The sequence below is a fragment of the Phaeodactylum tricornutum genome, chromosome 7 (assembly GCF_000150955.2).
Source record: "Phaeodactylum tricornutum CCAP 1055/1 chromosome 7, whole genome shotgun sequence".
NCBI lineage: Eukaryota > Bacillariophyta > Bacillariophyceae > Surirellales > Neidiaceae > Phaeodactylum > Phaeodactylum tricornutum.
In genome coordinates, this window is record NC_011675.1 from 786289 (window position 1) to 807755 (window position 21467).

Consider the following 21467-nt stretch of genomic DNA (forward strand, 5'->3'; position numbering starts at 1 on the left):
GTCAAAGGGTTTGCCTCCAAGTCTCATTACAGAAGTCATCACTGCGTAGAGTAGTAATACTGAATATGGTCCAAAGGGACCGGATGGTGCTGATTCCTGGACTAATCGAGAGGAATGCAAATTGCCATTGTTATGACGGTATTTAGTTGACATTTGATTTGCTTGATTTCGCGATGTTTAGATCTTCATTCACATGAAAGCATAAGATATCAATCATTACTTCGCAATCGACCACTCAGCTGGTTTGATCGTTCACAGTCAGAATAATAAAAAGGTGTACATGCGATCCAGTCTCAACAGAGCTATTATGAGATAAAGCGTGCAAAATACGACTCTCGGACAACTAGCAATGACCCTCATTTTTTGACAACACCAGAATAAGCAGCCCAAGCTTTGTGGGACTCCCATAGCTTGACACAAACTTCGCCATGGAAATCATGGAACTCCCTTCTGATGAGATCGACAAGATCCATGTGGATTTGTTTGCACATGAACTCTGTCGTGGTCAATTGGCCGTTTGGAAAAACTTCATCCAGATTTTTCAAATTGTACTTGGCTAATACAGTGCACAAGAGCTCTGAAGCTTTGCCGATATCCATCACCCAATTTGTGTCAGGATCCAAAGTATCCTTCGAAAACTCCACGTCACAAGTATACGTGGCCCCATGCATGCCACCAGCAGGCCCAAAAGCAGGATGCCGATGAAAGCTGTGGGCAATCATCAAGGAATCTCGAATCCCTAGACGAAATGAGCGGCCAGCGAAGACTAAACGAATGCATACGGAATAAAAGGCGTACACGCCAAGAAAAAGCGAAGACGATATTTTCATGACGCCCTTGACAGTACCAGGTTCAAATCACTCGCTTATCTATTCAAGTCAATGACTGTTGCGACGGCATGACATTGACTGACTGTGAGAATGCTTGGCGCTGTTGGTCGAACAGTAAATCCTTTTGCGGTGAAACCTTCACTGTCACTGTCAATCGATGTTCTCAATTTTCTCTGCAGCACCATTGTTCTACTCACAGTCACTGTCAGGATCAGAAGAAAAAGAGAACGGTGACGATAATGAGGATGTTCATTAGCTGCAAAGACGTCCTAATCACGTTTCTACTCGTGTACAGGATACGAGCTTTTGCTCCTGCTGGTAAACGGCAGTCGGCTTTGGCGGACCATATGCGGACCTTCAAAAAACCGATATCCACGTTCCCAAACTACAGTCAAGGTCTACTACCAATACCCGAGCGCGGTGACACAAAACTCTTTAGTCGAAATCAATCCATTGATGGCAGTGGTAGAGGAAATTTTATTTTAGCTCTATCTATCTTGGTCTGTGTCTGGATATTCTCGATTCCTCCAGAGTTCCGCCGTGCTCACTTTTGTACGACAGCTCCTTGTGTTGAGAACCGAGCCGCTTGCTACGACTGCGTCACTTTTGACGAATGGCGGACAAAGCTAAGAACATACTACGATAATGGCGGTGGATTGCAGTTTGACTTTACTATTGATCCAAACTCGAAGCAAAAATTTTACGAAGCAACTGGTTTTAAACAGTAAAAGATTTGTGCAATATATAAATGGCCATGGTCGCAGCTTTTGGCTGTTTACAACCGCAGACGTAATTCTCTAGCTGGAGCGGAGTGTGCGACTTTGAATGTTATAATGTGTGTACTCGTCAATGTGTGTCCATCGGATTTACAACTCTGGAAATGAACGTAAAGCATTAGAAATGACTTCTCTTAGAACAAACAAAAAAGGTTTGACTCACACTGATCGGTCGAATATTCGTTTTGGTATAATCTTCCACTTTTCATGCTCGGAACGTCTTACCGGTGAAGGCTTTGTTTGCGCGACGGATTGAGAGAGACTTGCAGTTGAGATTGGCAATGGAGGGGCTGACTGCAAATGATGCTCAACTTGTTGCGCAATGCTACTGGCTCTTTTCTTTTTATACTCAGGAGATAACTCCGCATACATTATAGCACTTTGTTGAATATCGCCGCACTGCACAATGTTTTTCAGGGTTTTGAGAAAAAGAGTATCATTCCACGTGTGGTCTTCGAGATGATCTTGAGTGTGGCGTCTGATTAGATCAATGTTTGATCGCGATTGATAATCCTGAAGCGAGTCAATTGCGACCAAAATTGCTCGTCGGTATACGGCTGATCCTGCTCATGAAAAGACGTAAGTACACCGTCAGAAAGATGACAACAAATATTCTAGAAAGGTATCTTTTGCAACATTAATCCGCCGTTCTCGAGCCTCCATCGCTTCTCTTACCCTTGTGTACCTTCTCCACGCTAGATCGAGGGCTACGGTCTTTGGTTTGACTCATGATGAATTGGTTCTTGTTGCCATTGTTTTTGTTGAAATGAAGCCTTCTCCGAGTTCGTTCGTTGACATGGGGACGGAAAAACGTGAGTTTTTGGCAACATTCATCACAGTGAGTGAGAGGTCTTCGCTTTGTTCGAATAGTTCCTCGCTTCGGTAGAGTCTGGACACTTTGTCATAAACATAGCGTCAGATCAGACATTTTTCATTTCTGATTTTGTAGCCAATGAAACGCTTCAGAGTGTCACGAAAACAAAAAGGTAATGGATTCACGGTCAAGATTTCTTCCATCTATCAGACATCAGATAAGCGATACAGGATACAGCTACTTGTTGCAAAAGGGCTACAGATGTATGTGTATGACACTCAGGGCTTTCTTCGAAGAGGCGAAGTTATCTTTCCGTCGTTTGAAAGAGATAGATGAAGGGCCTTGAACTTGCTAGAATCTGAACATGAGCCAGCAAGAGTGGATAAGGCACTTCCGGCCCTTGACCGAAGAACAGATCCAGACTTTCGCGAACGATGGCGTCCTTGTTGTTGAGAATGTGCTGACCAGCGAGGAACTAGAATCATCCCGTAACGGTCTTCATCAAACATTGGCGCAGCTATCTGTCGATACGGACGACTTAATCGGAACCGGGCACGCCCTCCGCTACTTGAGCTCCACGAACGGCAGCGGCGGAGTTTTAGATATCTTCTATGATGAGTGGAAAATGCGCATCGCAAGTAATCCAACCTTGTTTTCAATGACCTGTCAACTGTGGGATACAGCATACTGCCACTCCGGCGAGACTGCCGAGAGCTTAGACAAGACTCAAAGATTCAAATGGCATCCTTATGGAGAATTTGACTGCAATAAAGGGTACATGTTTATTGATCGGATCGGATACCGCCTGCCAACGGCGCTGGCGGAACAGCTTGGTACGCAATTGGAAACCCATTCAGGCTTAAAAAGGAATAGTTCTTTACAGCGATCGCTAACGCCGCATCTGGACTGTTGTCCTGACAATTTATTCACCGACAAGTCCAAGTGGCGGCCAATCCAGTGCTTTGTTTCACTTACAGATACTGTGGAACCCAACGCCGGGGGGTTTGAAGTGGCCACAGGGTTCCACCATGACTTTGCGGATTGGGCAAAACGGCGCCCACCGACTGTTGTGACTCGAAAGCAGAAAGATGGAACTAGCGTATCTGAGTGCTTTCCAGCACCTTGTATCGGGGAATACACGCATATCCGACCAAGGGAAGATCGCAACGTCATGGATCGTGTGCAACACGTCCCGGTTCCAGCTGGCAGTGCGGTGTTTTGGGATAATCGGCTTCCACACGCGAACGCATATCGGCATGACGGAAACGTCCCACGAAGTGTGGTTTATTGCTCGTTTCTTCCGGATGTACCAATCAACAGGCTATACGCAGAGAAACAGCTGCAAAAATGGAAAGAAGGACGAAATCCCAATGACCAATGGATAAAGACCCGCGAGAATTCGGTGGAGTCGAGCGCTACAATACAGAAACAGCTAAATGATCTTTCTCCTTTAGCTCGTACATTGTTATTAATAGATAAATGGTAAACTTCAGTAAGAGTAAAACTTAACTGGCATCAAAGGATTCTTGTCAGCGCTGCATTCGGAATGCTCTGATGGTGGTTTCTTTTGAATAATGTACACCGCTGGTCCTGGAGATCCAGCTGGAACAGCTTCGGAGTCTTCCGCGACGGCTTCATCGTTTCCGTGTACCTCTATCTCCCACGTAGCCTCTGTGTCCGCTCTTTTTAGTCCTTCGAATACCACGTCCTGTAGCCAGCCCAGACCTTTGGAAGTATGTGCATTCAGATGAGATATCAGTACAATGTAGCCACCGACCTTCAGGACCCTACCGCTTTCTTTCACAATGGAGATGCAGTTTCGTACCCCTTCATCTTTATCAGAAAGCATAGCATCCAACGTCCCCTTTTCCAACACCAACTCAAAAGTGCCATCTTCGTAGGGAAGATTCCGTGCATCCGCCTCTTCAAAGTGTAGTTGTACGTTCCCGATTTCGACAAACTTATGAGAGTTGCAATCTGCGATAGCAGGTTTCGTTGTATACTGCTCCTTCATCGCATTTACGACCACTGAACTGTAATCTGTACACACGATCCGTTTTGCGATACTGTTTACCGGCTGTCCAGTTTCACTTTCCATTTCTCTGAGTTCCAACGCGAGACCAGCGCCTAATGGGACGTCACCGCAGCCGATTTCGATGACAGAAATAGGACCAGAGTTCGCCAAACCGTCTCTTGGTGCTGGTTCTTCGGTGTCGCTGTCGGAACCGCACTCTTCTTCGACAATGTCGCAGTCTCCTTCGTCATCTTCATCAGAAGTCTCCAGAGACCGATTATCAACGATTTCTTCGCTACTGTTATTTGGATTATCTTCTATGAGAACTTTGCCGTCGTGACCCGGGTCGTCTGGAGGCAACGGATCGCCAGATCCAGGACTGTTATTGAGTCTTGCCTTTTTGGACTTGCGCACCGACTCTAGATCAATAGTTTTCAATGAACTCTCAGTTGATTCATCTTGGTATACCGTTTCACGATTGGAAATCGTTCCCTCCAACTGACCAGCACCTTCCATAATTTGGCGGGATTCTTCCCGGCCTCCGAGAATTAGAGGCAAGATCAATGGTCTTAGATCGTGATACGTAAAATACCAGGCGTGATACGGTAAGGTGCCATCGTCCGCCTCGGCTTCACCCGCCACAGGCTGGGAGACGGTCTGGAATTGCTGATCGTAGCGTCGTTCCCAGTATTCACGCGACCCGTAGGCAGGGGGCGCCGGCTTGGGCTCCTCACGTTCATATGGAGACGTCACCATGGTGAATTTGTGCAGTCGCTGCGCTGATAACGATGAAACTCCACTCGCAACTTACGTTGATTACCTCTACTATGCAGTATTAGAGATTTGACAAGTACCGCGTAGAGCCCTCCAGTAGATATTTTATAAACGCAAAAATTCGAACGCAACCAGGCAAGAATGAATGGAGGTTACTCACAGGTTAGCCAGGCAATTATTTCGACCTCGAAAACGTCGTTGCGGCTGAGGGTTAACATAAGAAAAAATGAGGTTGTCTACACTTATGGTTTCAACTTCGTCCTATTCGCTATCAATCTTGACGAGGTGGAAAACCAGTCCTTCTTCAATGGCAATCACGAACAACTGATTTCCGAGCGAACGAAAGAACACGAAAAAGCAACAAGATTTGCGACGAAGCGAAGGTTCCTGGACAGAAGAAATGGATTCAAGGCAATAACTGCAGCACCCCACCAAGTATGGATCTAGCAAAGGGGGCTTTGTGTTTGGGTGTCACTCTCCTCGTTTGCCTGAGGTTGAGGTCAGTGACGATTGTAGCGAGCGAATATGAACCATATATTTACACGTTCCGGAACGAAACGAACGCGTCCTACCTAATCGGAACCGGTATTTACGATGTGACTGCGGCGTGTGCCGAAATTAATTTCATGGGCTACGCTCGTGCAAATCAGAACGGCCACGGTATTCATCAAAGGCTGCGTGCACGGGCCTTTGTGATGTCCGAACCGTACGGTGCTCCCTCCGCGGTACACGATGCCTCGAGGCCGCACTCCCACGAAATCGTTGAACGACTCGGGAGCCGGTCTCGGCCTGACCACTATCCTCGCCATATCTCGAGGCAGGGCCGAGTCGAAGACCAGGCGAACAAAGAGGCTCTCTCGGTCCTAGCGGATCCAGCCAGAACAGTATGCTTTGTGAGCGTAGATATTGGCATGGGCTCGGATTTGCTCACACAGCGAGTTATAGCACGGCTCGAAGAGCTATTGCCAATACAGGATGGCTTTGACAAGCGTCTTTGTCATCTCGACAATCTGAGTATAAGTGGTACGCATACCCACTCGGCACCAGGGGGTTTCCTTCAGTATGCACTGTATCAGATAACTAGTCTAGGATTTTTCGAAGAGGTATTGGAAGTTTATGTTGAAGGCGTTGCGCAGGCCATTCGACGTGCCTACGACAACTTGCAAGTGGGCTCAATAGCGGTTGCTCAGGAGCGTCTACAAGGAGCCAGTATCAACCGGTCGCCATCCAGCTATCTCCTGAATCCGGTTGAGGAGCGCGATCTGTACGTCGAGGATGGAGACACCGACAAACGTATGCTGCAACTCAACTTTCTCAACGCAAATGAAAAACCTATCGGGGCACTTAACTGGTTTGCGGTACATGGAACTAGTATGAATTCAAGCAACCGACTAATTACTGGGGATAATAAAGGCTATGCTTCGTACTTGATGGAGAAGCACTTCAACGAAAACGGAACGTTACCGGGAAAGGGACAATTTGTTGCCGCGTTTGCTTCGACAAACCTTGGCGATGTCTCTCCGAACACGGCTGGCCCGAGATGCATTGACACTGGCCTTCCATGTGACTATTATACTTCTACGTGTAACGGCAGAACCGAGCTTTGTATTGCTTTTGGCCCTGGCAAGAACATGATTGAATCGATGGAAATAATCGGACGCAAGCAATACGTTCTTGCTTCTGCGTTACTTGGTACCTCGAACGTTAAAAAGCTGAAGGGACGTGTTGCCTCTCGGCATTCGTTTATCAACATGGCCAATCTGACCGTCAGAATGAACAACACAACCTTTGCTCGGACGTGCCCCGCTGCCTTGGGCTATTCCTTCGCCGCGGGGACGACTGACGGCCCGGGCGATTTCGACTTTACCCAAGGAACCAACACGTCGAACTGCATATGGGACATCATCGGCGGGTTCCTATCCACGCCATCCACCGAGCAAATACAATGTCACGCTCCAAAGCCAATCTTGTTGAACACTGGGGAGGCGTCGCTTCCTTACGCCTGGGACCCCAATATTGTACCGATTTCTGTCTTTCGGATAGGAAGCCTTTTCATTCTCAATGTTCCAGGTGAACTTACTACCATGGCTGGTCGCCGGCTGCGTAAAGCCGTTTACGAAGTAGTCAGGTCAAATGGCGTTGCGGATCCGATAATCGCCATTGCGGGGCTGGCCAATTCGTATACACATTATGTAACGACCTTCGAAGAATACAGTGGCCAGAGATACGAAGCAGCGAGTACTCTATACGGACCGCATACTTTAAATGGCTACATACAAGAATTTCGACGCATAACATTGGATCTGCTAATAAATAGAGCGTCTGCTTCAACCAAGGCCCCAACCGATCTCACTCGAAAGCAAATTACCGTCATACCTCCAGTTGAACTGGATACAATCGGTCTGGGTCGGAAGTTTGGCTCAGTAGCTGTGGACAGCAAAGATCAGTACATTCGTGGAAATGACACCGTGGTTGTGTCTTTTCGATCTGCCAATCCTCGAAATAACCCACGGATCGAAGGTACTTTTCTTTCCATCGATTACTTGGACAATGATGGGAACTGGCAAATGCAATATAATGACGGAGACTGGTGCACAAGGTTTATCTGGAAAGGCGGTATAGTGCGACTTGGATCATCGTTTGCAGAAATACATTGGAAAATACCAAGCGATACAATGCGAGGCATTTATCGCGTTTGCCACTATGGCACGCGGAAAAGCTTGCTAGGCTCTGCTGAGAGCGCTATATACTATGCACCTGAATGGATCATTTCAAATCTCCTTGGCTCTATCACTGCCAACATGATTTTGCAGAGCGTGAAGCTAGCAATTGCAGTGTCCGACCAAATTCAGCGATTCACTGCAGGTAGTTTGGGCCATTCACGGTACAAGGAGTTCTATGGTTGTACCAGAGCTTTTCTTGTGCACGATCACGCAAACTAATAATGAACATAATTAGTGAGGTATTCCACTGATCCTGTGAAGCCATCTTCTCTCTAGCTACAAAAATAGTAGAGAATACCAGAAATAATTGAGAATATATGTTAACATAATACCTGTATTTCCAGCCCTTGCTTTAGCTAGCCCTATTTTAAAGATTTGCCAGACCCATCGGTTCGTTGAAATTTATACATTTGGCCTCTTCGGTTATACCGTCAGACCCACATTTTCCTGTTCCGGAAGGTCTCTATGGCCTAATGTTAACGTCGTTCGGCGGCAACTTTGGTAGTTCTAGGTGACGACCATTCATAAACAGTGAGAGCCAAGCGACACTTTGGAAACTCATTCTTTCAAAACAACGTGCACAAAGCCGCTTCTTTTTTCTTGAAGCACGAGACGATGCAGTTGGGAAAGCTAATCATCAATGCGCTGGCAAGCAATTTCCGAGCACCGGGCAGCGGTATTCGGGGTTGGATTAGTATGAGGATGATGAAGAAACTTAATGCAGACAAAAGCGTGGACGCCATTCGTACGGCGTTTGGTGAATCGCTCCCAAATAAAGTCTGGCTGGAGCTTGGTCCGGGTCACGGTTTCGCGACAGAGTATATTCTAAATTACAAACAGCCCTCCAAAGTCCATGGTGTAGATATTTCGGAAGCATTCCGCAGTGGCCTTCGTGCCAAATTTGTTGCCGAAATCGAGAATGGGCGGTTTGAAATCCACGACAAGGACGCTAACAACTTGTCGTTTGCAGACGGTGGATCGATAGACTACCTGTTTGGTCTCAACGTTCTGTACTTTCTCGATCCATTGACTGAATATTTGACTGAATTTCACAGAGTCTTGGCTGTCGATGGGCGGATGGCGTTTGGAGTATCCGACGCGGCTATCGACCTAAATAAATCGTATTTTGTTAATACAGATTGGCAACTTTGTCGGAGATTAATGGAAGAAGCCGGTTTTTTGGACGTCGTCGTGGGCGATGAGCGGCAAGCGGGGAAAGACAATCAAACTTATCGAATAATTACAGCAAGAAAAGGCTTGGAGTAACAAAAGGCTCTAAAGTAGACAAAAGTGAGATGTTGGATACGTCCCGCTTTTTATTTACTATGAATGACGCAAAATCAATACAAGCAAATGTACGTGCTTGCCTCCGCAAATGATGAATGGCATGGCAAATCGGAGCCTTACTCTGGAGAATGGCCAGGTTGTTTCGTTCTATGGGTTTGTCAAAATTGATGACACAAAGGAATTCATTACCAGTTAAAACACTAGGTTGAACGCTTTCGACCTAACTGATGCGCAAAAGAAAGAGATTGTAGACAAAGCGAACTACGTTTTTGGTCTCAACATTGTTATATTGAAAGAGTTGGAAGGCTCACCTTTCAAGGCCATGTGGACTTTGGCATGGTATCCCTTGAAGCTAAAATGAACTGACGACGCTCTTTGCGGTTCAACAAGGCGAGTGCTTACCGATCGGTAGACATATGGGTAGCTTTTTGGGATGCAGCGGTTGCGACACAGTCTTAATCTAAAAAGGATTTATAATATGCAAAGGTAAGCTATATATTAACTGTAACTGTAAAACAAACGTCTGGCCTGCGTATCGGAGAAGTTTTCATTTTACACTTACTGTTAATACATCCATCCAAAATTTCCCGAGAACAAAAACATACACAGCCCCCAAAACTGTAGGACGAGGGACCTTGCAGCATGTCAACAAACCTCTCTTGCAGGTCACCAAACCTTTCTACCACATCCAGAAAGCTCAGTTGACGACTGGTAAATAATTGTTCTCAGATCTCGCGAAGCTCACTATTTCGCGCCGACAGATCTGCATTGCACATGACGCTCGCTGGGAAGTCCGGAATAAATCCACCAGGACCGGACGGAGCCCCTACCCCACCACCCTCGAAAATCGGGCAACATCTTTTGACTCTCCTGCGATTATTGGAAAAGAATGGCTTCAGCCATGACAGTCAAATGGACGAAATTGTTTCTTGCTTCCAACGTCTTATTGCCTCGACTTCGCGGCGGGGTCTACTGCAGGGGAACGTTGAGCTGGCCGCGAAGGTCTTGGCAGATTCGAGTTTTGGCGATAGCAACACGTCGCAAACATCAATTGGCAGCCGTAGCATCCGCGGTCGTCGTAGTACACAAAGTCAGAAACGATCAGGCCGTATTGAGAATAGTGACCTCAGAATCCACGTAGAAAATGACAATGGGGCCAACAACGGAAATGGTATGGCATTGGACATCCACTTAACTCTATCCGCAATACTTCGTGTCTTAAACAGCAACAAATTCGACGATAGTGTTAGCGGGACGTACGTGACACCAGCAATCTTGATAGCCCTAGCTGCCAATTTCATGACGGCTACTTGTGAGTTTGTCCAGACACAGGCCGTCGCAGCAGACCCTTCTTGCACAATTGCAGAGTATGAATTGGTCGCTAACTCCGGAAAACCGATCCTTGTAGCCTTGGATGAAACCGTGGCATCCCTTTTACAAAGACTGGAACGATCCACAGGAATGCTTCATTTAAGCTCGAGCCAGGGCGATATTGCACACGCTCTCACATGTTCCCTGCGTGCAGAAGCATCGCTCGTGGGACTTTTTGGCACGAAGCTCTCTAGGAGCACTGCGATTGTCACGCGTCTTGCGCAAACGGGTTGGACGGCTCTTTCAGTCTCGCACAAAGATGTCTTGCGTGCTGCAGCTGCACTTCTTGCGTCGCTGCCGTTTGCTGGCGGATTGGATCGTGCCACTCCGTCGATTCGATGGAGTTATACCATGGCTGATTTCGTTGCGTTGCTATCGAGAACCTTCGAATCGATCGCTCCCATCGGAAAGTACGAAAAATCAAATATTCGTGGTGTGAACGGCAGCGTTGCAATCCCTGAAGAGATCAAGGAATGGATTGATTCTATTTGGGCTGCTGACGACGAAAATCATCGTCTTGACAGTTTCCTGCATCTTGTCAAAGGGTTGATTTTTGTCGTAACAGATCTCTTGTCTCCTCATACTCTCGAAAAGACCGGAGGCGATGGTCTTTTGGCCGCAAGTGTAGATCTTCCGAGTCTGTTGAGTGCTGCTGAGAATTTGCTTTCGTTTCCCGTTTCTGCGGAATCAGCTTACTTCACGACAAAGAAACGGCTTCGACGAGAATCCATTGAGAACGGGTGCCTTAGCCCATCGGTGCTGGTTTATGGTGCAGCGAATCAAGTCAAGATCCTTGGTCACGAACTTTTGGACCATCTACAAACGGACTTGGGCTCATCTGTTTTGCTGCCTTACGCGAAGAGAATAGCGCAAATAACGTACGGATCTCTACTAACTGCCTCTTCGGGAGCACTTAAAAATGTTTTAGAGCCGGTGAATTCCGCTTTCGGCGATAACAAACGGAGGAGATGGCTCCAATCTTCTATTCTGACTCGAACGGCGTCCGTCAAATCTTTCTTGAAGTACGTCCTTACATTCGGCTGTGAAGCCAAAGTGAAACAGTCTCAGCTGGCAGGAATTTCTTGCTCTCGGGACGTAAGCTACACGGAACGATCTATTCTCGTCACGGTCGGTTATCTTGTCGAACAACTCAATATGGGAGATGCATCTGATCCAGACAACTGGGGATCACTGACTGAGAAAAATGATTTAGTGGCGATGTGCGCGAGATGCTTAAGTAGATGCTTGGTAGCCGGTGGCGATTATTTGACCGTTGAAACGAGGCTTTTGGTTGATTCAGTTATCGTTGCTTGCTTGTCTGCCGCAACGGCGACGCCAAAATTGCCAATCGCACAATCGAGTCATGTGAAAGTTTCGTTTCTCGACCTCGCCATTGATGCAGCCTCGGTTCCTTGGCCTAATGGTGCCAGAAGTTCGATCGTACATGATCTAAATGCCGTTGCATACATGATGTTGCGAGATTCGGATGAAACAGTCTCCAGTAGAGCTTATTTGGTCTTAAGAATTTGCGATTCATTTGGCACTCCACGAGCTCCTGCTATTGCTGTCGTTCGGCGAAGCGAGCAGCCAATACAATCCGACACGTCTACTGCCTCTAGGATGAAAGAGAGCTTCGAAGATGCAAGGGTGAATATTCAGGAGCAGGAGAAAGTATCTCGAAAACGTGTAGACTCGCCGAGCCAGTCTATCCAAGGCCATCAGAAAAAAACCAAAGAAGGCAGGCTCTTGAAAGCGAGCTCACAACCGATAGCTAGGTCTCCCGACGTTGTCATAGCGCTCGACATGAACGAGAAAGTCAAGGAAAAACTCGAAACAGACGGCTCAGAAGAGAGGAGCTCATCTAAAGTCAAATCAGGCCTAGAATCAGTCAAAATATCTATCGTGCATCCCAACGACGACGAGGAAGACATTGATTTCCCTATAATCGTTGACTGTGGACCGGATAAAGAGGACACATAAAGATAGTACAAAGGTGACTTAGTGTAGCAGACTTTACGGAAATAGGAAGAAGAATATGCAACGCATGTGTATTAAGTGAGCAAACAATCAAGGCTGCGGTGGTGGTGTACTCGTCGGAGAATTATGAACACGCCCCATTTCTCTCGTATTGTAAGAACCGCACTCCAGACATTTTTGTCCGACGAAATGGTACTGAACTTGACCAGTTCTATCACAATCTTGGCAGTAAATATTACTCAGCGTGGAAAGGTACGCTGTCGGCATGGGCTGCATTCGAACGGCAGCATCGAGCAACGCAAAATAGTCATTCATGTCTTCCATCGACCGCATACACAACGGGCAGGTGTATGCATGACCACGTCGGTATTGTGTAAAGCAGGAAAGGTGCATGACATGACCGCATTTCAACCCACGAAGAGGCTCAGTTGACTGGAACAGAGTATCGCGACAGATGGGACAGCTCCCCTGGAGCTTTTGGGGGATGCAATGGTGAGCATCGTCCGCTAGCGAGACACATGCATTACATCGCATACAGTGCCGGAAGTCTATACCGAGCCCAAGCCCGAGTCGACAAGTGTTGCAATACGGGCAGTGGAAGATGGGACGAGATCCGTCATCGTACAAATGGCAAATGCGGCAGAAATACTTCGCAAAGGGTCTCCCCCGTGATTCACAGTCAGCATTAATGCAGCGATCTTCGGCTGGTTGCAATGCTGTGCACTTAATGCACATAACTTCAGTCACTGCGTACCGATCCAACGGCTCATCTTGATCTTTCATCGGCATCTCGCGCTCTTGTTCACAACACAGTCGGCATGTGTACAATCGTCCTGACTTGGGATGACGCAGTTTACAGGCGCGTGCATAATGAGGACATCCCAACACGGTACCGGCCGCACCGTCGTGATAGGTGGGAGCCAGCTCTGCTGCTGAGAACAGAGGAACGGTACCATCCTCTGGCAGACGAAGAGACGTTTCTGTACTCCAGACCATTTCTAGTTTTCCTTCCTCATTCTTTTTGAAGTATACAGACGGGGGTGTAACCCGACGAGTTCGCGAACTCGTACATGCTGCAACAGTTGATGATGTGGATGTCACGTGAGAAGATGCGAGCGATATTCCCTTCGTGGAGGTAGGTTGGCATAAAAAGGCACGTCCATTCGCGCGGGTTTCGTTGACCACAGTGGGCTGATCCTCTGTTAAACGCTTTTCCTTTTCGCGCTGATTACTCTTCCAGACGCTGTCCCTTAACCCCTGAATCGTAGTGTTCTTCTGCTCGGCAGTCAATGCGTGGTTAGTAGCAATAGCACGAATAAGCTTTTCAAGTTCGGCCTGGCTCGTAATGGATACTCCTGATGGTACTGTGTGGGATATGCCAGCGCGGAGTGTAGTGGTTTTCTCCTCTGTGCGTTTATATTTCTGCTTTGAGTCTGTGTTTTCACACGTAGAGGATGAAGCACTAGGTCTCTTTTTTGCTCCGTCTGTCGTGGATGTTTCCGACATCCAGCCTGACATAAGAAGCCAACGATCGAAAAATGTACCTGCCATACTTTGTTTCATGTACTATTCATTGATCGTAACCAAAAGACAATGTGAGCTGCTTGAAATTAATCGAAAGTGAAGACAATTTAGAACCAGTCACACCAAACGAACCTTCACCATTTCCATACGATCTTCTTCGTCCAGATTTTGCACCGCCATGGTCATAATTTGAGCAATCGTATCGGCCGAGCGCTTACCCATTATGTTCCCTACCAGCTCATGGATCTCCGCCTTCGACAGATGCTTGATTACAAGAGGCAAACACTGCTGTTCTTCCTTATCCAAGTGTTCCATTAAATGTCGTGCGAGTCGATTTGTTTGCTCCCTCATTTCTTGAGAAATTTGGTCCAAGGGAAGCGCAGACATCAAGGGCTCAGTGGAAGTCTTCTTCTCATCCTCGTCCCTCCACTGAAGTAAGACCTCTCGTAGTTTGCACAAAATAGTGTCTACTTGCGAGAACATGCGCTCCTCATCCGCATGATCTTCTTCGTACTCTTCTTGCTCGATAACATCGTTGGCTTCGGACTCAGCCACAACCAACTCGCCCTCCGCATTTGTTTCTTCCCCCGGTTGCTGACGGGGCGGACTGCCGCGAATCTTCCCTTGCGTTTTGGCCTGAAGTACCGGCCATATGAACTCGTCTTCGGCCGAGGAATGTGCACGAAAAACAGACCAAATAACCTTAAATCGCCCGGACACACGACGTTCAAGATCCGCCACGAGTTCGATCGGAGCGTTTTCCTGCTGGATCTGAGCCGCTAGTGCGTGCACGTCTTTGCGGAGGGCGTTTAAAGCACCGCGCAAGCAATCGTGCAAATGAATGATTTCGATCAACGCGCAATCTCCGAAAAGCTCCTTTCGACGCTTAATCACCATGTCGTCTTCCGGTAGAATTGGATCGATATCAACTTTTGGATCTGACGCTGGTGATGGGACTGATTGTACCACAGGAAAGTCCATTTTTTTTGCAGCCGCGGATGAAGATTCCATTTAAGACCGGCTTCGCGTTTGAGGACGCTGCGACGAATAACTCCTTTCCTTGTGCGTGTGTCTACACGCACCTGTGTTCTCGTTGGGACACTTGGGAGGGGGTTGGGAAAGGATTTGTTACCGGTGGCAGCAGTCTGAGGGGGCGGTCTGGCTCATTTCGGTTCTCGTATCAGTTGTCAGGCGGGGCCGAGAACAGCACGCCTGGTGAGGGGCACAGAAAGCCCACGACAAGCACGCGCTACTCTCATGATTGACCTTCCTGGTAATCCCGTCTGACGTCGATACCTCTCATTCACGAACTTACAAGACTGGATTGCGTTCTTTTCATGAGTCAGCTTGGCGATTTTACTTCACAGCATAGTCGTCCGGTTAACGATGACGACAAGATGGTCGGGACCTGATGAGGATATACGTTGACTGTGAGAGATAACTGCATCTTACTGTTAGTCTCAGTCAAGAGCGTTTTCAAGCAGTGGGCAATGAGGAATATTACGAAGCTTCGTCTTTTGGCTGTACTAGCTGTTGCGGCCAGCCCAATCCGTACGAGCCAGGCATTTGCTCCTTCCGTCTCGAGAAAGCAAACCAACTGCCACAAGACCCCCCTCACGACAAGCGTGTCCATCAAAAACCAGGGTGTATTGGGCGATGACGGGCAAGCGACGATTGAGAACCCTCGATTGACGGGCCTTTCATTCCTGTTGGATGACGGGACGCGAAAATCCCACTCCATCGCGGAAAACACAGCTTTCGTCTCGGGATTCTTCAAGGGCCTTAGTACTCGCGATTCCTACCGTACTTTGGTCACTAGCTTGTACTACGTGTATAATACCATGGAAACCGCGTTCGATACGGTTGAGGACGTCAGCGTGCAAACCTTGGACGATGATGAGCTACGTCGGCTCGCGAGCCTCGAACGGGACATGGAATACTTTTACGGTTTGTCTTGGAGGGATAGTCTACCTTCACCGTCGCTCGCAACGCAAGCATACGTTGCCCGTATTCAGCAAGTTGCTCAGAACAAACCTTACAACCTGATTGGACATCAGTATTCGCGATACTTAGGTAAGGAGACAGCTCGAAAGTGAAACCGGCAACGCAGCAATCATTTTAGCACTCTGAGAAAAACGAAACAACCAACATACATTATCTCTCTTGTAGGCGACTTGTTTGGTGGTCAAATGATGAAGGGCATGGCAACTCGGAGCCTAAATCTGGAGGACGGCCAGGGTGTTTCGTTCTACGAATTTGACAAAATTGATGACACGAAGGAATTCATAACCGATTGGTACACTAGGTTGAACGCTTTGGACCTAACTGATGCGCAAAAGAAAGAGATTGTAGACGAAGCAAACTACGTTTTTGGTCTTAACATTGCCATTTTTGAAGAGTTGGAAGGCTCACCTTTTAAGGCCATGTGGTCTTTGGCTTGGAAGTCCTTGAAGCTAAAACTTGGAGTTGCATTGTAAAAAAGAACTCTACTGTCAGTTTTCACATGTCTTGTCATCATTGATCATGCTGCAAGTTGACAGCGAGCTTTAGACTGTTCTTGGTAGTTTGACATAAATGTTAGCCCCTTGTTGGTAAACAAACTAATATGTAAACAATTTCGTGGCTGACAGCATTTATCTGAAAAAAGTCAGCTCGCGAATTTTTCCAGGGGAACATCCGACGATTATCTGACAGTATATGCGAATGGCTAGCAATCATTCGGTAAAGCTCGCTGTCAAGCCTCAAAACAAAACGACGATTTCGAAGCCTGTTATCTGTTGGGCTCATACGAGATCCGGCAGGCGCTGTAGTACTTTAGTCCTAAGTCGGGAAGGAGAACCGATACCTGTGCCATATTGCGATCGTCATCTAAAAAATGGAGACGGAGCTCTAAGGATTGTTAGTCACCCGAAAGTTGGAAAATGCCTAGTGGCTCGCTATAATTTGCCAGCTCGCTACCGGATTGCCTTTCATGGAATCCGCGGTAAATGCTCGACCAGTGACAAAGAAGACCGTTCGTTGTCATTTTATCCTCCCGACCCAGTCAGTGGATCCAATTTTCAGGCAGAAAGCGGTCTAAGAAAACGAAAGATCAACAACTACAACGGTGTTGTCAACCCTAAGGACACCGGCGATGTGATGCAATTTGCTGCTTGCCCAGGACCCTCGGAGCGCCAAAACCTTAGATCGACGTTTCAATACTTCGGTAAACGACACGGTAGGCTTGCTGCTCTCGAATTTTTAACCACAGAGCCCGTTTCAAGGAACGCCCAGCTGTGCTTCTGGTACGGTTCTGGCTGGTGGAGCGCTCGTCATGTTAAGCGGTGTGATGTGGGCACAGAATCCCATCCGGCTCCTAAGCGAAAGCAGCGCAAAACAAAAATTGCACACCAAAATTAAATTTCTACTTCCTTATTAAGTTTGAATGTACCAACCATGATTATTGGCAGTCTGTGAGTCACGATGGCTTGCCAAACCTGATAAAACCATACGTCAATTCTTACTTCTGCTCCAATATCAGTGCAAGAAGCACAAGCAGAATAACAGAGCAAACCAAAATCACCGCCATAAAGAATATCTCGATCTTGCTCCGCTCTTCAATCAACGAACAAGTGTTCCTTTGCGATGCATCGCATTCCTTCGATGCGGATTGTGCAATCGATGCTGGCAAAGGCGGAGGAATTTCACCGTGTTCCATTTGTCGACGATCAAAGCTGCTTAGCTGGGAAGGAACAGCACAGAATCGTATTCCGACGGGAGAAATATTGTCGCGGTGCGAGCCTGCAGGAATCTGGTCTGGGCTCGACTGAGCGACAACTCCATTGCTAACTTCACACTCAGCCGCAGGAGCGATTGCCACCGCTCTGCCATGCCATTCGTCGGATTTCCGGTTGGCGTGAGAAAATCCTTGACCAACAAATGAGTATCTGTCGCTTTCAATATCCTTAACAAGGTCTGATTTGCCTGTGATAAAAGGCTTTTCGTTTCCTGCACTTAAACTATACCAAGAATAATTATATCCTTCAGTTCTGCTTGTTCCACAAGAAGAATCGGACGAATCGCTGGTATCTACCCAGGGAGAATCGGATACAGACGAGTCACTTGTCATACCACTAAGACGAGCCCACCGCGAAGCAATAGTTCTGGGAGAAAACTCTGATGCCTGGGAAATATGGGTCACTTCTGATTCCGGCGAAGAAGCCCTTTGTAGAAAATGCGTTTTCTTTTTGCGCGCTTCCCATGCCTCTTGGGGGAAGTTAGACAAAGTTGAAAGGTCGTCTGTGCTCTTATCACTTGTAGTTTCCTCGTCAAAGCTGTTCGCAAATCCTGACGCTATCGTGTGAACGAGTTTCGAGGCAACAGGTGAATACTCATTATTTCTCGAAGAGTCTGATGTATCGCCATCGGATGCAAAAAGCGTAGATGATAAAGAGCTAGCATCGGATACTTCGTACATGGTGGTCGAAGTCGACGTGTGATCTGTCGAGACCTTTTTGTTTTCATCCCTGCTGATCAAGGCAGGAGTGGAGTCTGCAGGTGGATTCAAATTTACCATTGTTTCCTTTCCACATGTCGTTGACAAAGTGAGAGGAAGGAACCATTTGGATTCTGAGCAAATCCCTTTAGGGCTACTGGTACCTCTTTCGTCGATGCTCCTTCTCAAAATGTGAGAGACAAGGATCCCCTCTAAGCAATCATCCGTTGAACCAAGAAATTTCGAAAAGTTGCAAGACCCGGAAATTTTAACTGTAAATTGAGATCCTCGCGGTCCTCCTACATTCTTCGGCTGTATCATAACCATCCTATGATTCCATTCGTCGATGTCTGTCGCGTGACCAACAATTCCGCACCGAGAGGAACTGTTGATCCAACTCCTGATAACTGTAAGTACGTCTCCCCGAAGTTCAATCGCCTACTACAAAACGTCTAGTCGCTTCCAACAATGCCACACAGCCCTTCAGCCCCTATGAATATCAAAGTACAGTGTAGCCTCATAATCTTTGTAGTTCATTGTTTTCCTAACTGGGATCTTCATTGGTTGTTTGTGCTCATCAATAGAATTTATCCTTTGCATGGCCATGGTAAAGTCTATCAAAGCACTCAAGAGGAATAGACGTACAGCTTGCAAAGTACTTGCTGTAAAGAAAAAAACAAAGAGCGCACATTGTAAAGCTAGACTAACGTGATGACCCTAGCACCCTTTCTCAAGATATCCTCTAAAAGGTTGGTCAATTTGTCTCAGCCCCTGCTTCCCAAAATCCAATTTATTGCGGCCCAATCATAGTTTTGAATTGGATTTATAATTAGCTTGGTTGTGATTGCAACAAACCGGCCCAGGATATGCACCAAGATTTGATTATGATCACATTGCAAACCGTAAGATTTTGCATTCCTAAGCAAAGGCATGCATTCCTTGTGCATGGCCCAGCAAAATGCAGTGGTGGCTTTAGAGTTACGCACCTTGAGGTAAGAAAACTGGAAGAAAAGGACTGCTTTATTGGCACTTGAAAGAGATGCTAGAAAAAAGTAGTGGAAGTCTGTACCTGCAGTAGCCCTCTTTCTTGCTTCTTCCTTTATTTTGACAGGCCACATACTATGGCAGGCCCATTTGTGTTCAACATGGTATACATCACATCAGGTTCCAAATGATGTAGTTTTGTCCACATTTTTTGCCCTTTGATAAATCTGATTTTGTTGCAGTTGTTTGAATGGTCTACTGTCATTGTCTGCTTTGACAATAAATTGTCAAAGCTCTGGTCAAATCTGTGTAAAGGATTTACCTCAGCTGATGAGAATGGATTATTGAAAGTTCTCAATGCAAAGCAACTTGTTCAATGAGATTATGTACTGTTTCAAGAATATAGTGCAAATAACCCAGAACTGGGTAATTTCTTTGAATGGCATGGCTTGTTTGCCAAATTTCCGTAGTTCCCACATTCCAATATCCTGCTGACAATGCTCCATGAACAAGTGCGGGCAAAGCAGTTGCTGGAGATACTCCTCTGTACACTACCCAAGGTCTAGCGGCAGACAAAGTGGTTGCCATGGACAAACCGTAGCCAACCTTGCAAAATGTATTTCAATAAAATTGGCGAAATTGTGACCAATCATAGCACTGATTAGATCTTTGCAATAGAGACCTTCTCCGTTGGCCTGTTAGGTATCCGTCGCAATCACAATTGAGGTTTGAGAGCATTGCGGCTTGGATAAGCCATTCCAACGCAAGCACCGTTCCACCCTAGTAGCAATTGCCAAATATTGAAGAGCACGTCGAAAATGCGCAAACGGAATCATTTACAGTTAGACCTATTCAATGAGCTGGAAGCTGAAATCCAATGGCGGCCGAGAAATTTGTGGGCAGTAATAAGTCTCACTCTTGGCACAAATTGCTATTTTGTTGGAAAACTAAAAAAGTCAGAGAAAGTTCCAATAACTACTAGATTCACAGTAAATGCAAAGCCAAAGATATCTAATGGCATATCACAATGCTACCTCATTTCGGCGAGCGATCTAACGCAGCGTTTCAAGATTTCGCAAATGATGACGTTTGCATTATCCAGACACAATCGTTCTTTCCTGTTAGGTTAGCTCGAATCGCGGATTCCGTAGTGACATCCATCAAGTCCGCGGCGTTTGATCATGATCCAGACAAGAGTTGCAGCAACCTGTCAACCATTCGCATCAATTGGAAAGATGAAAGTATTTTTAAGTTTCGTTGCTCTTTTGGTTCTGTCTTTGACGCAAGCCTTTATGCCCGTCTCCAAGCCATCGTTTGGACGGGTTGGCGGTACTGTGTATATGGCGAAAGAGATGACGCCGGAAGAAGAGGAGATTGCTGTCGAGAAAGCAACCAAGGCGATGACGGCCTTCACGAATAAATACTTACAGATTTCAGATACCAAGCTCTGTGCAGACAAATCGGTTCCTGCCGTAGTAATCAAAGGACTGGCTGAGCACAAGGTGACGTTGGGAGCACCGCTCTGTCCGTGTCGCTTCTACGATGACAAGGAAAAGGAAGCTAAGGATGGTTACTGGAACTGCCCTTGTGTACCAATGCGAGAACGACAGGAATGCCACTGCATGCTCTTCTTGACAGACGACAATGATTTCGTTGGCGAAGAAACTAACATTACATTCGATGAAGTGATTGAAGGGAGTCAGGGAATGAGCATGTAAGATGCTGCCGTTGCTGAACTTATACAATATATCTTGCTGTTACTAAAGCTCGAGCTCAGGCTCGGATCCATGCAAATCCATCAGCTCCCTATAGTTTATCTACCGAGAAGATCCACACCCATAAATTGTTCACGAGATACTTTGCGCAGTGACGCGGAAGATTGCACAGTTTAAAATAATGTTTGCTCCAAAAAAAGCCAG

General features: G+C 46.8%; 10 protein-coding genes across 10 annotated transcripts; 6 read left to right on the forward strand and 4 right to left on the reverse strand.

Annotated features, from left to right (window-relative positions):
• Positions 1–109: 109 nt before the first annotated feature.
• On the reverse strand, positions 110–946 carry PHATRDRAFT_45638 (predicted protein). Its single transcript, XM_002179878.1, has one exon. The coding sequence runs from the start codon at positions 828–830 to the stop codon at positions 357–359; it is 474 nt and encodes a 157-aa protein (XP_002179914.1). The 5' UTR covers positions 831–946; the 3' UTR covers positions 110–356.
• Positions 947–2784: 1838 nt separating this feature from the next.
• On the forward strand, positions 2785–3805 carry PHATRDRAFT_35383 (predicted protein; the record flags this gene model as incomplete). Its single annotated transcript, XM_002179679.1, has 2 exons — positions 2785–3600; positions 3623–3805. 2 exons carry the CDS (start codon positions 2785–2787, stop codon positions 3803–3805), a joined length of 999 nt encoding a protein of 332 aa, XP_002179715.1.
• Positions 3806–3909: 104 nt separating this feature from the next.
• PHATRDRAFT_45639 (predicted protein) lies at positions 3910–5336 on the reverse strand (the record flags this gene model as incomplete). Its single annotated transcript, XM_002179879.1, has 1 exon — positions 3910–5336. The coding sequence occupies exon 1, from the start codon at positions 5188–5190 to the stop codon at positions 3910–3912; it is 1281 nt and encodes a 426-aa protein (XP_002179915.1). The 5' UTR covers positions 5191–5336.
• Positions 5337–5765: 429 nt separating this feature from the next.
• PHATRDRAFT_20082 (predicted protein) lies at positions 5766–8258 on the forward strand. Its single transcript, XM_002179680.1, has 2 exons — positions 5766–5919; positions 6085–8258. Exons 1-2 carry the CDS (start codon positions 5835–5837, stop codon positions 8148–8150), a joined length of 2151 nt encoding a protein of 716 aa, XP_002179716.1. The 5' UTR covers positions 5766–5834; the 3' UTR covers positions 8151–8258.
• A 288-nt stretch (positions 8259–8546) lies between these two features.
• On the forward strand, positions 8547–9197 carry PHATRDRAFT_35386 (predicted protein; the record flags this gene model as incomplete). Its single annotated transcript, XM_002179681.1, has 1 exon — positions 8547–9197. One exon carries the CDS (start codon positions 8547–8549, stop codon positions 9195–9197), a length of 651 nt encoding a protein of 216 aa, XP_002179717.1.
• A 795-nt stretch (positions 9198–9992) lies between these two features.
• PHATRDRAFT_45641 (predicted protein) lies at positions 9993–12595 on the forward strand (the record flags this gene model as incomplete). Its single annotated transcript, XM_002179682.1, has 1 exon — positions 9993–12595. One exon carries the CDS (start codon positions 9993–9995, stop codon positions 12567–12569), a length of 2577 nt encoding a protein of 858 aa, XP_002179718.1. The 3' UTR covers positions 12570–12595.
• A 61-nt stretch (positions 12596–12656) lies between these two features.
• Positions 12657–13451, reverse strand: PHATRDRAFT_12097 (zinc finger family protein; the record flags this gene model as incomplete). Its single annotated transcript, XM_002179880.1, has 1 exon — positions 12657–13451. A coding segment is annotated over one exon (795 nt), but the record flags the coding sequence as incomplete, so codon positions are not given.
• Positions 13452–15781: 2330 nt separating this feature from the next.
• Positions 15782–16516, forward strand: PHATRDRAFT_5902 (predicted protein; the record flags this gene model as incomplete). Its single annotated transcript, XM_002179683.1, has 2 exons — positions 15782–16163; positions 16260–16516. Coding segments are annotated over 2 exons (639 nt in total), but the record flags the coding sequence as incomplete, so codon positions are not given.
• A 958-nt stretch (positions 16517–17474) lies between these two features.
• PHATRDRAFT_45644 (predicted protein) lies at positions 17475–18659 on the reverse strand. Its single transcript, XM_002179881.1, has one exon. It carries the CDS (start codon positions 18643–18645, stop codon positions 17590–17592), a length of 1056 nt encoding a protein of 351 aa, XP_002179917.1. The 5' UTR covers positions 18646–18659; the 3' UTR covers positions 17475–17589.
• A 2092-nt stretch (positions 18660–20751) lies between these two features.
• FtrB (reductase of ferredoxin thioredoxin reductase) lies at positions 20752–21466 on the forward strand. The gene has a single exon (XM_002179684.1). It carries the CDS (start codon positions 20784–20786, stop codon positions 21264–21266), a length of 483 nt encoding a protein of 160 aa, XP_002179720.1. The 5' UTR covers positions 20752–20783; the 3' UTR covers positions 21267–21466.
• The last annotated feature ends 1 nt before the right edge of the window (position 21467 follows it).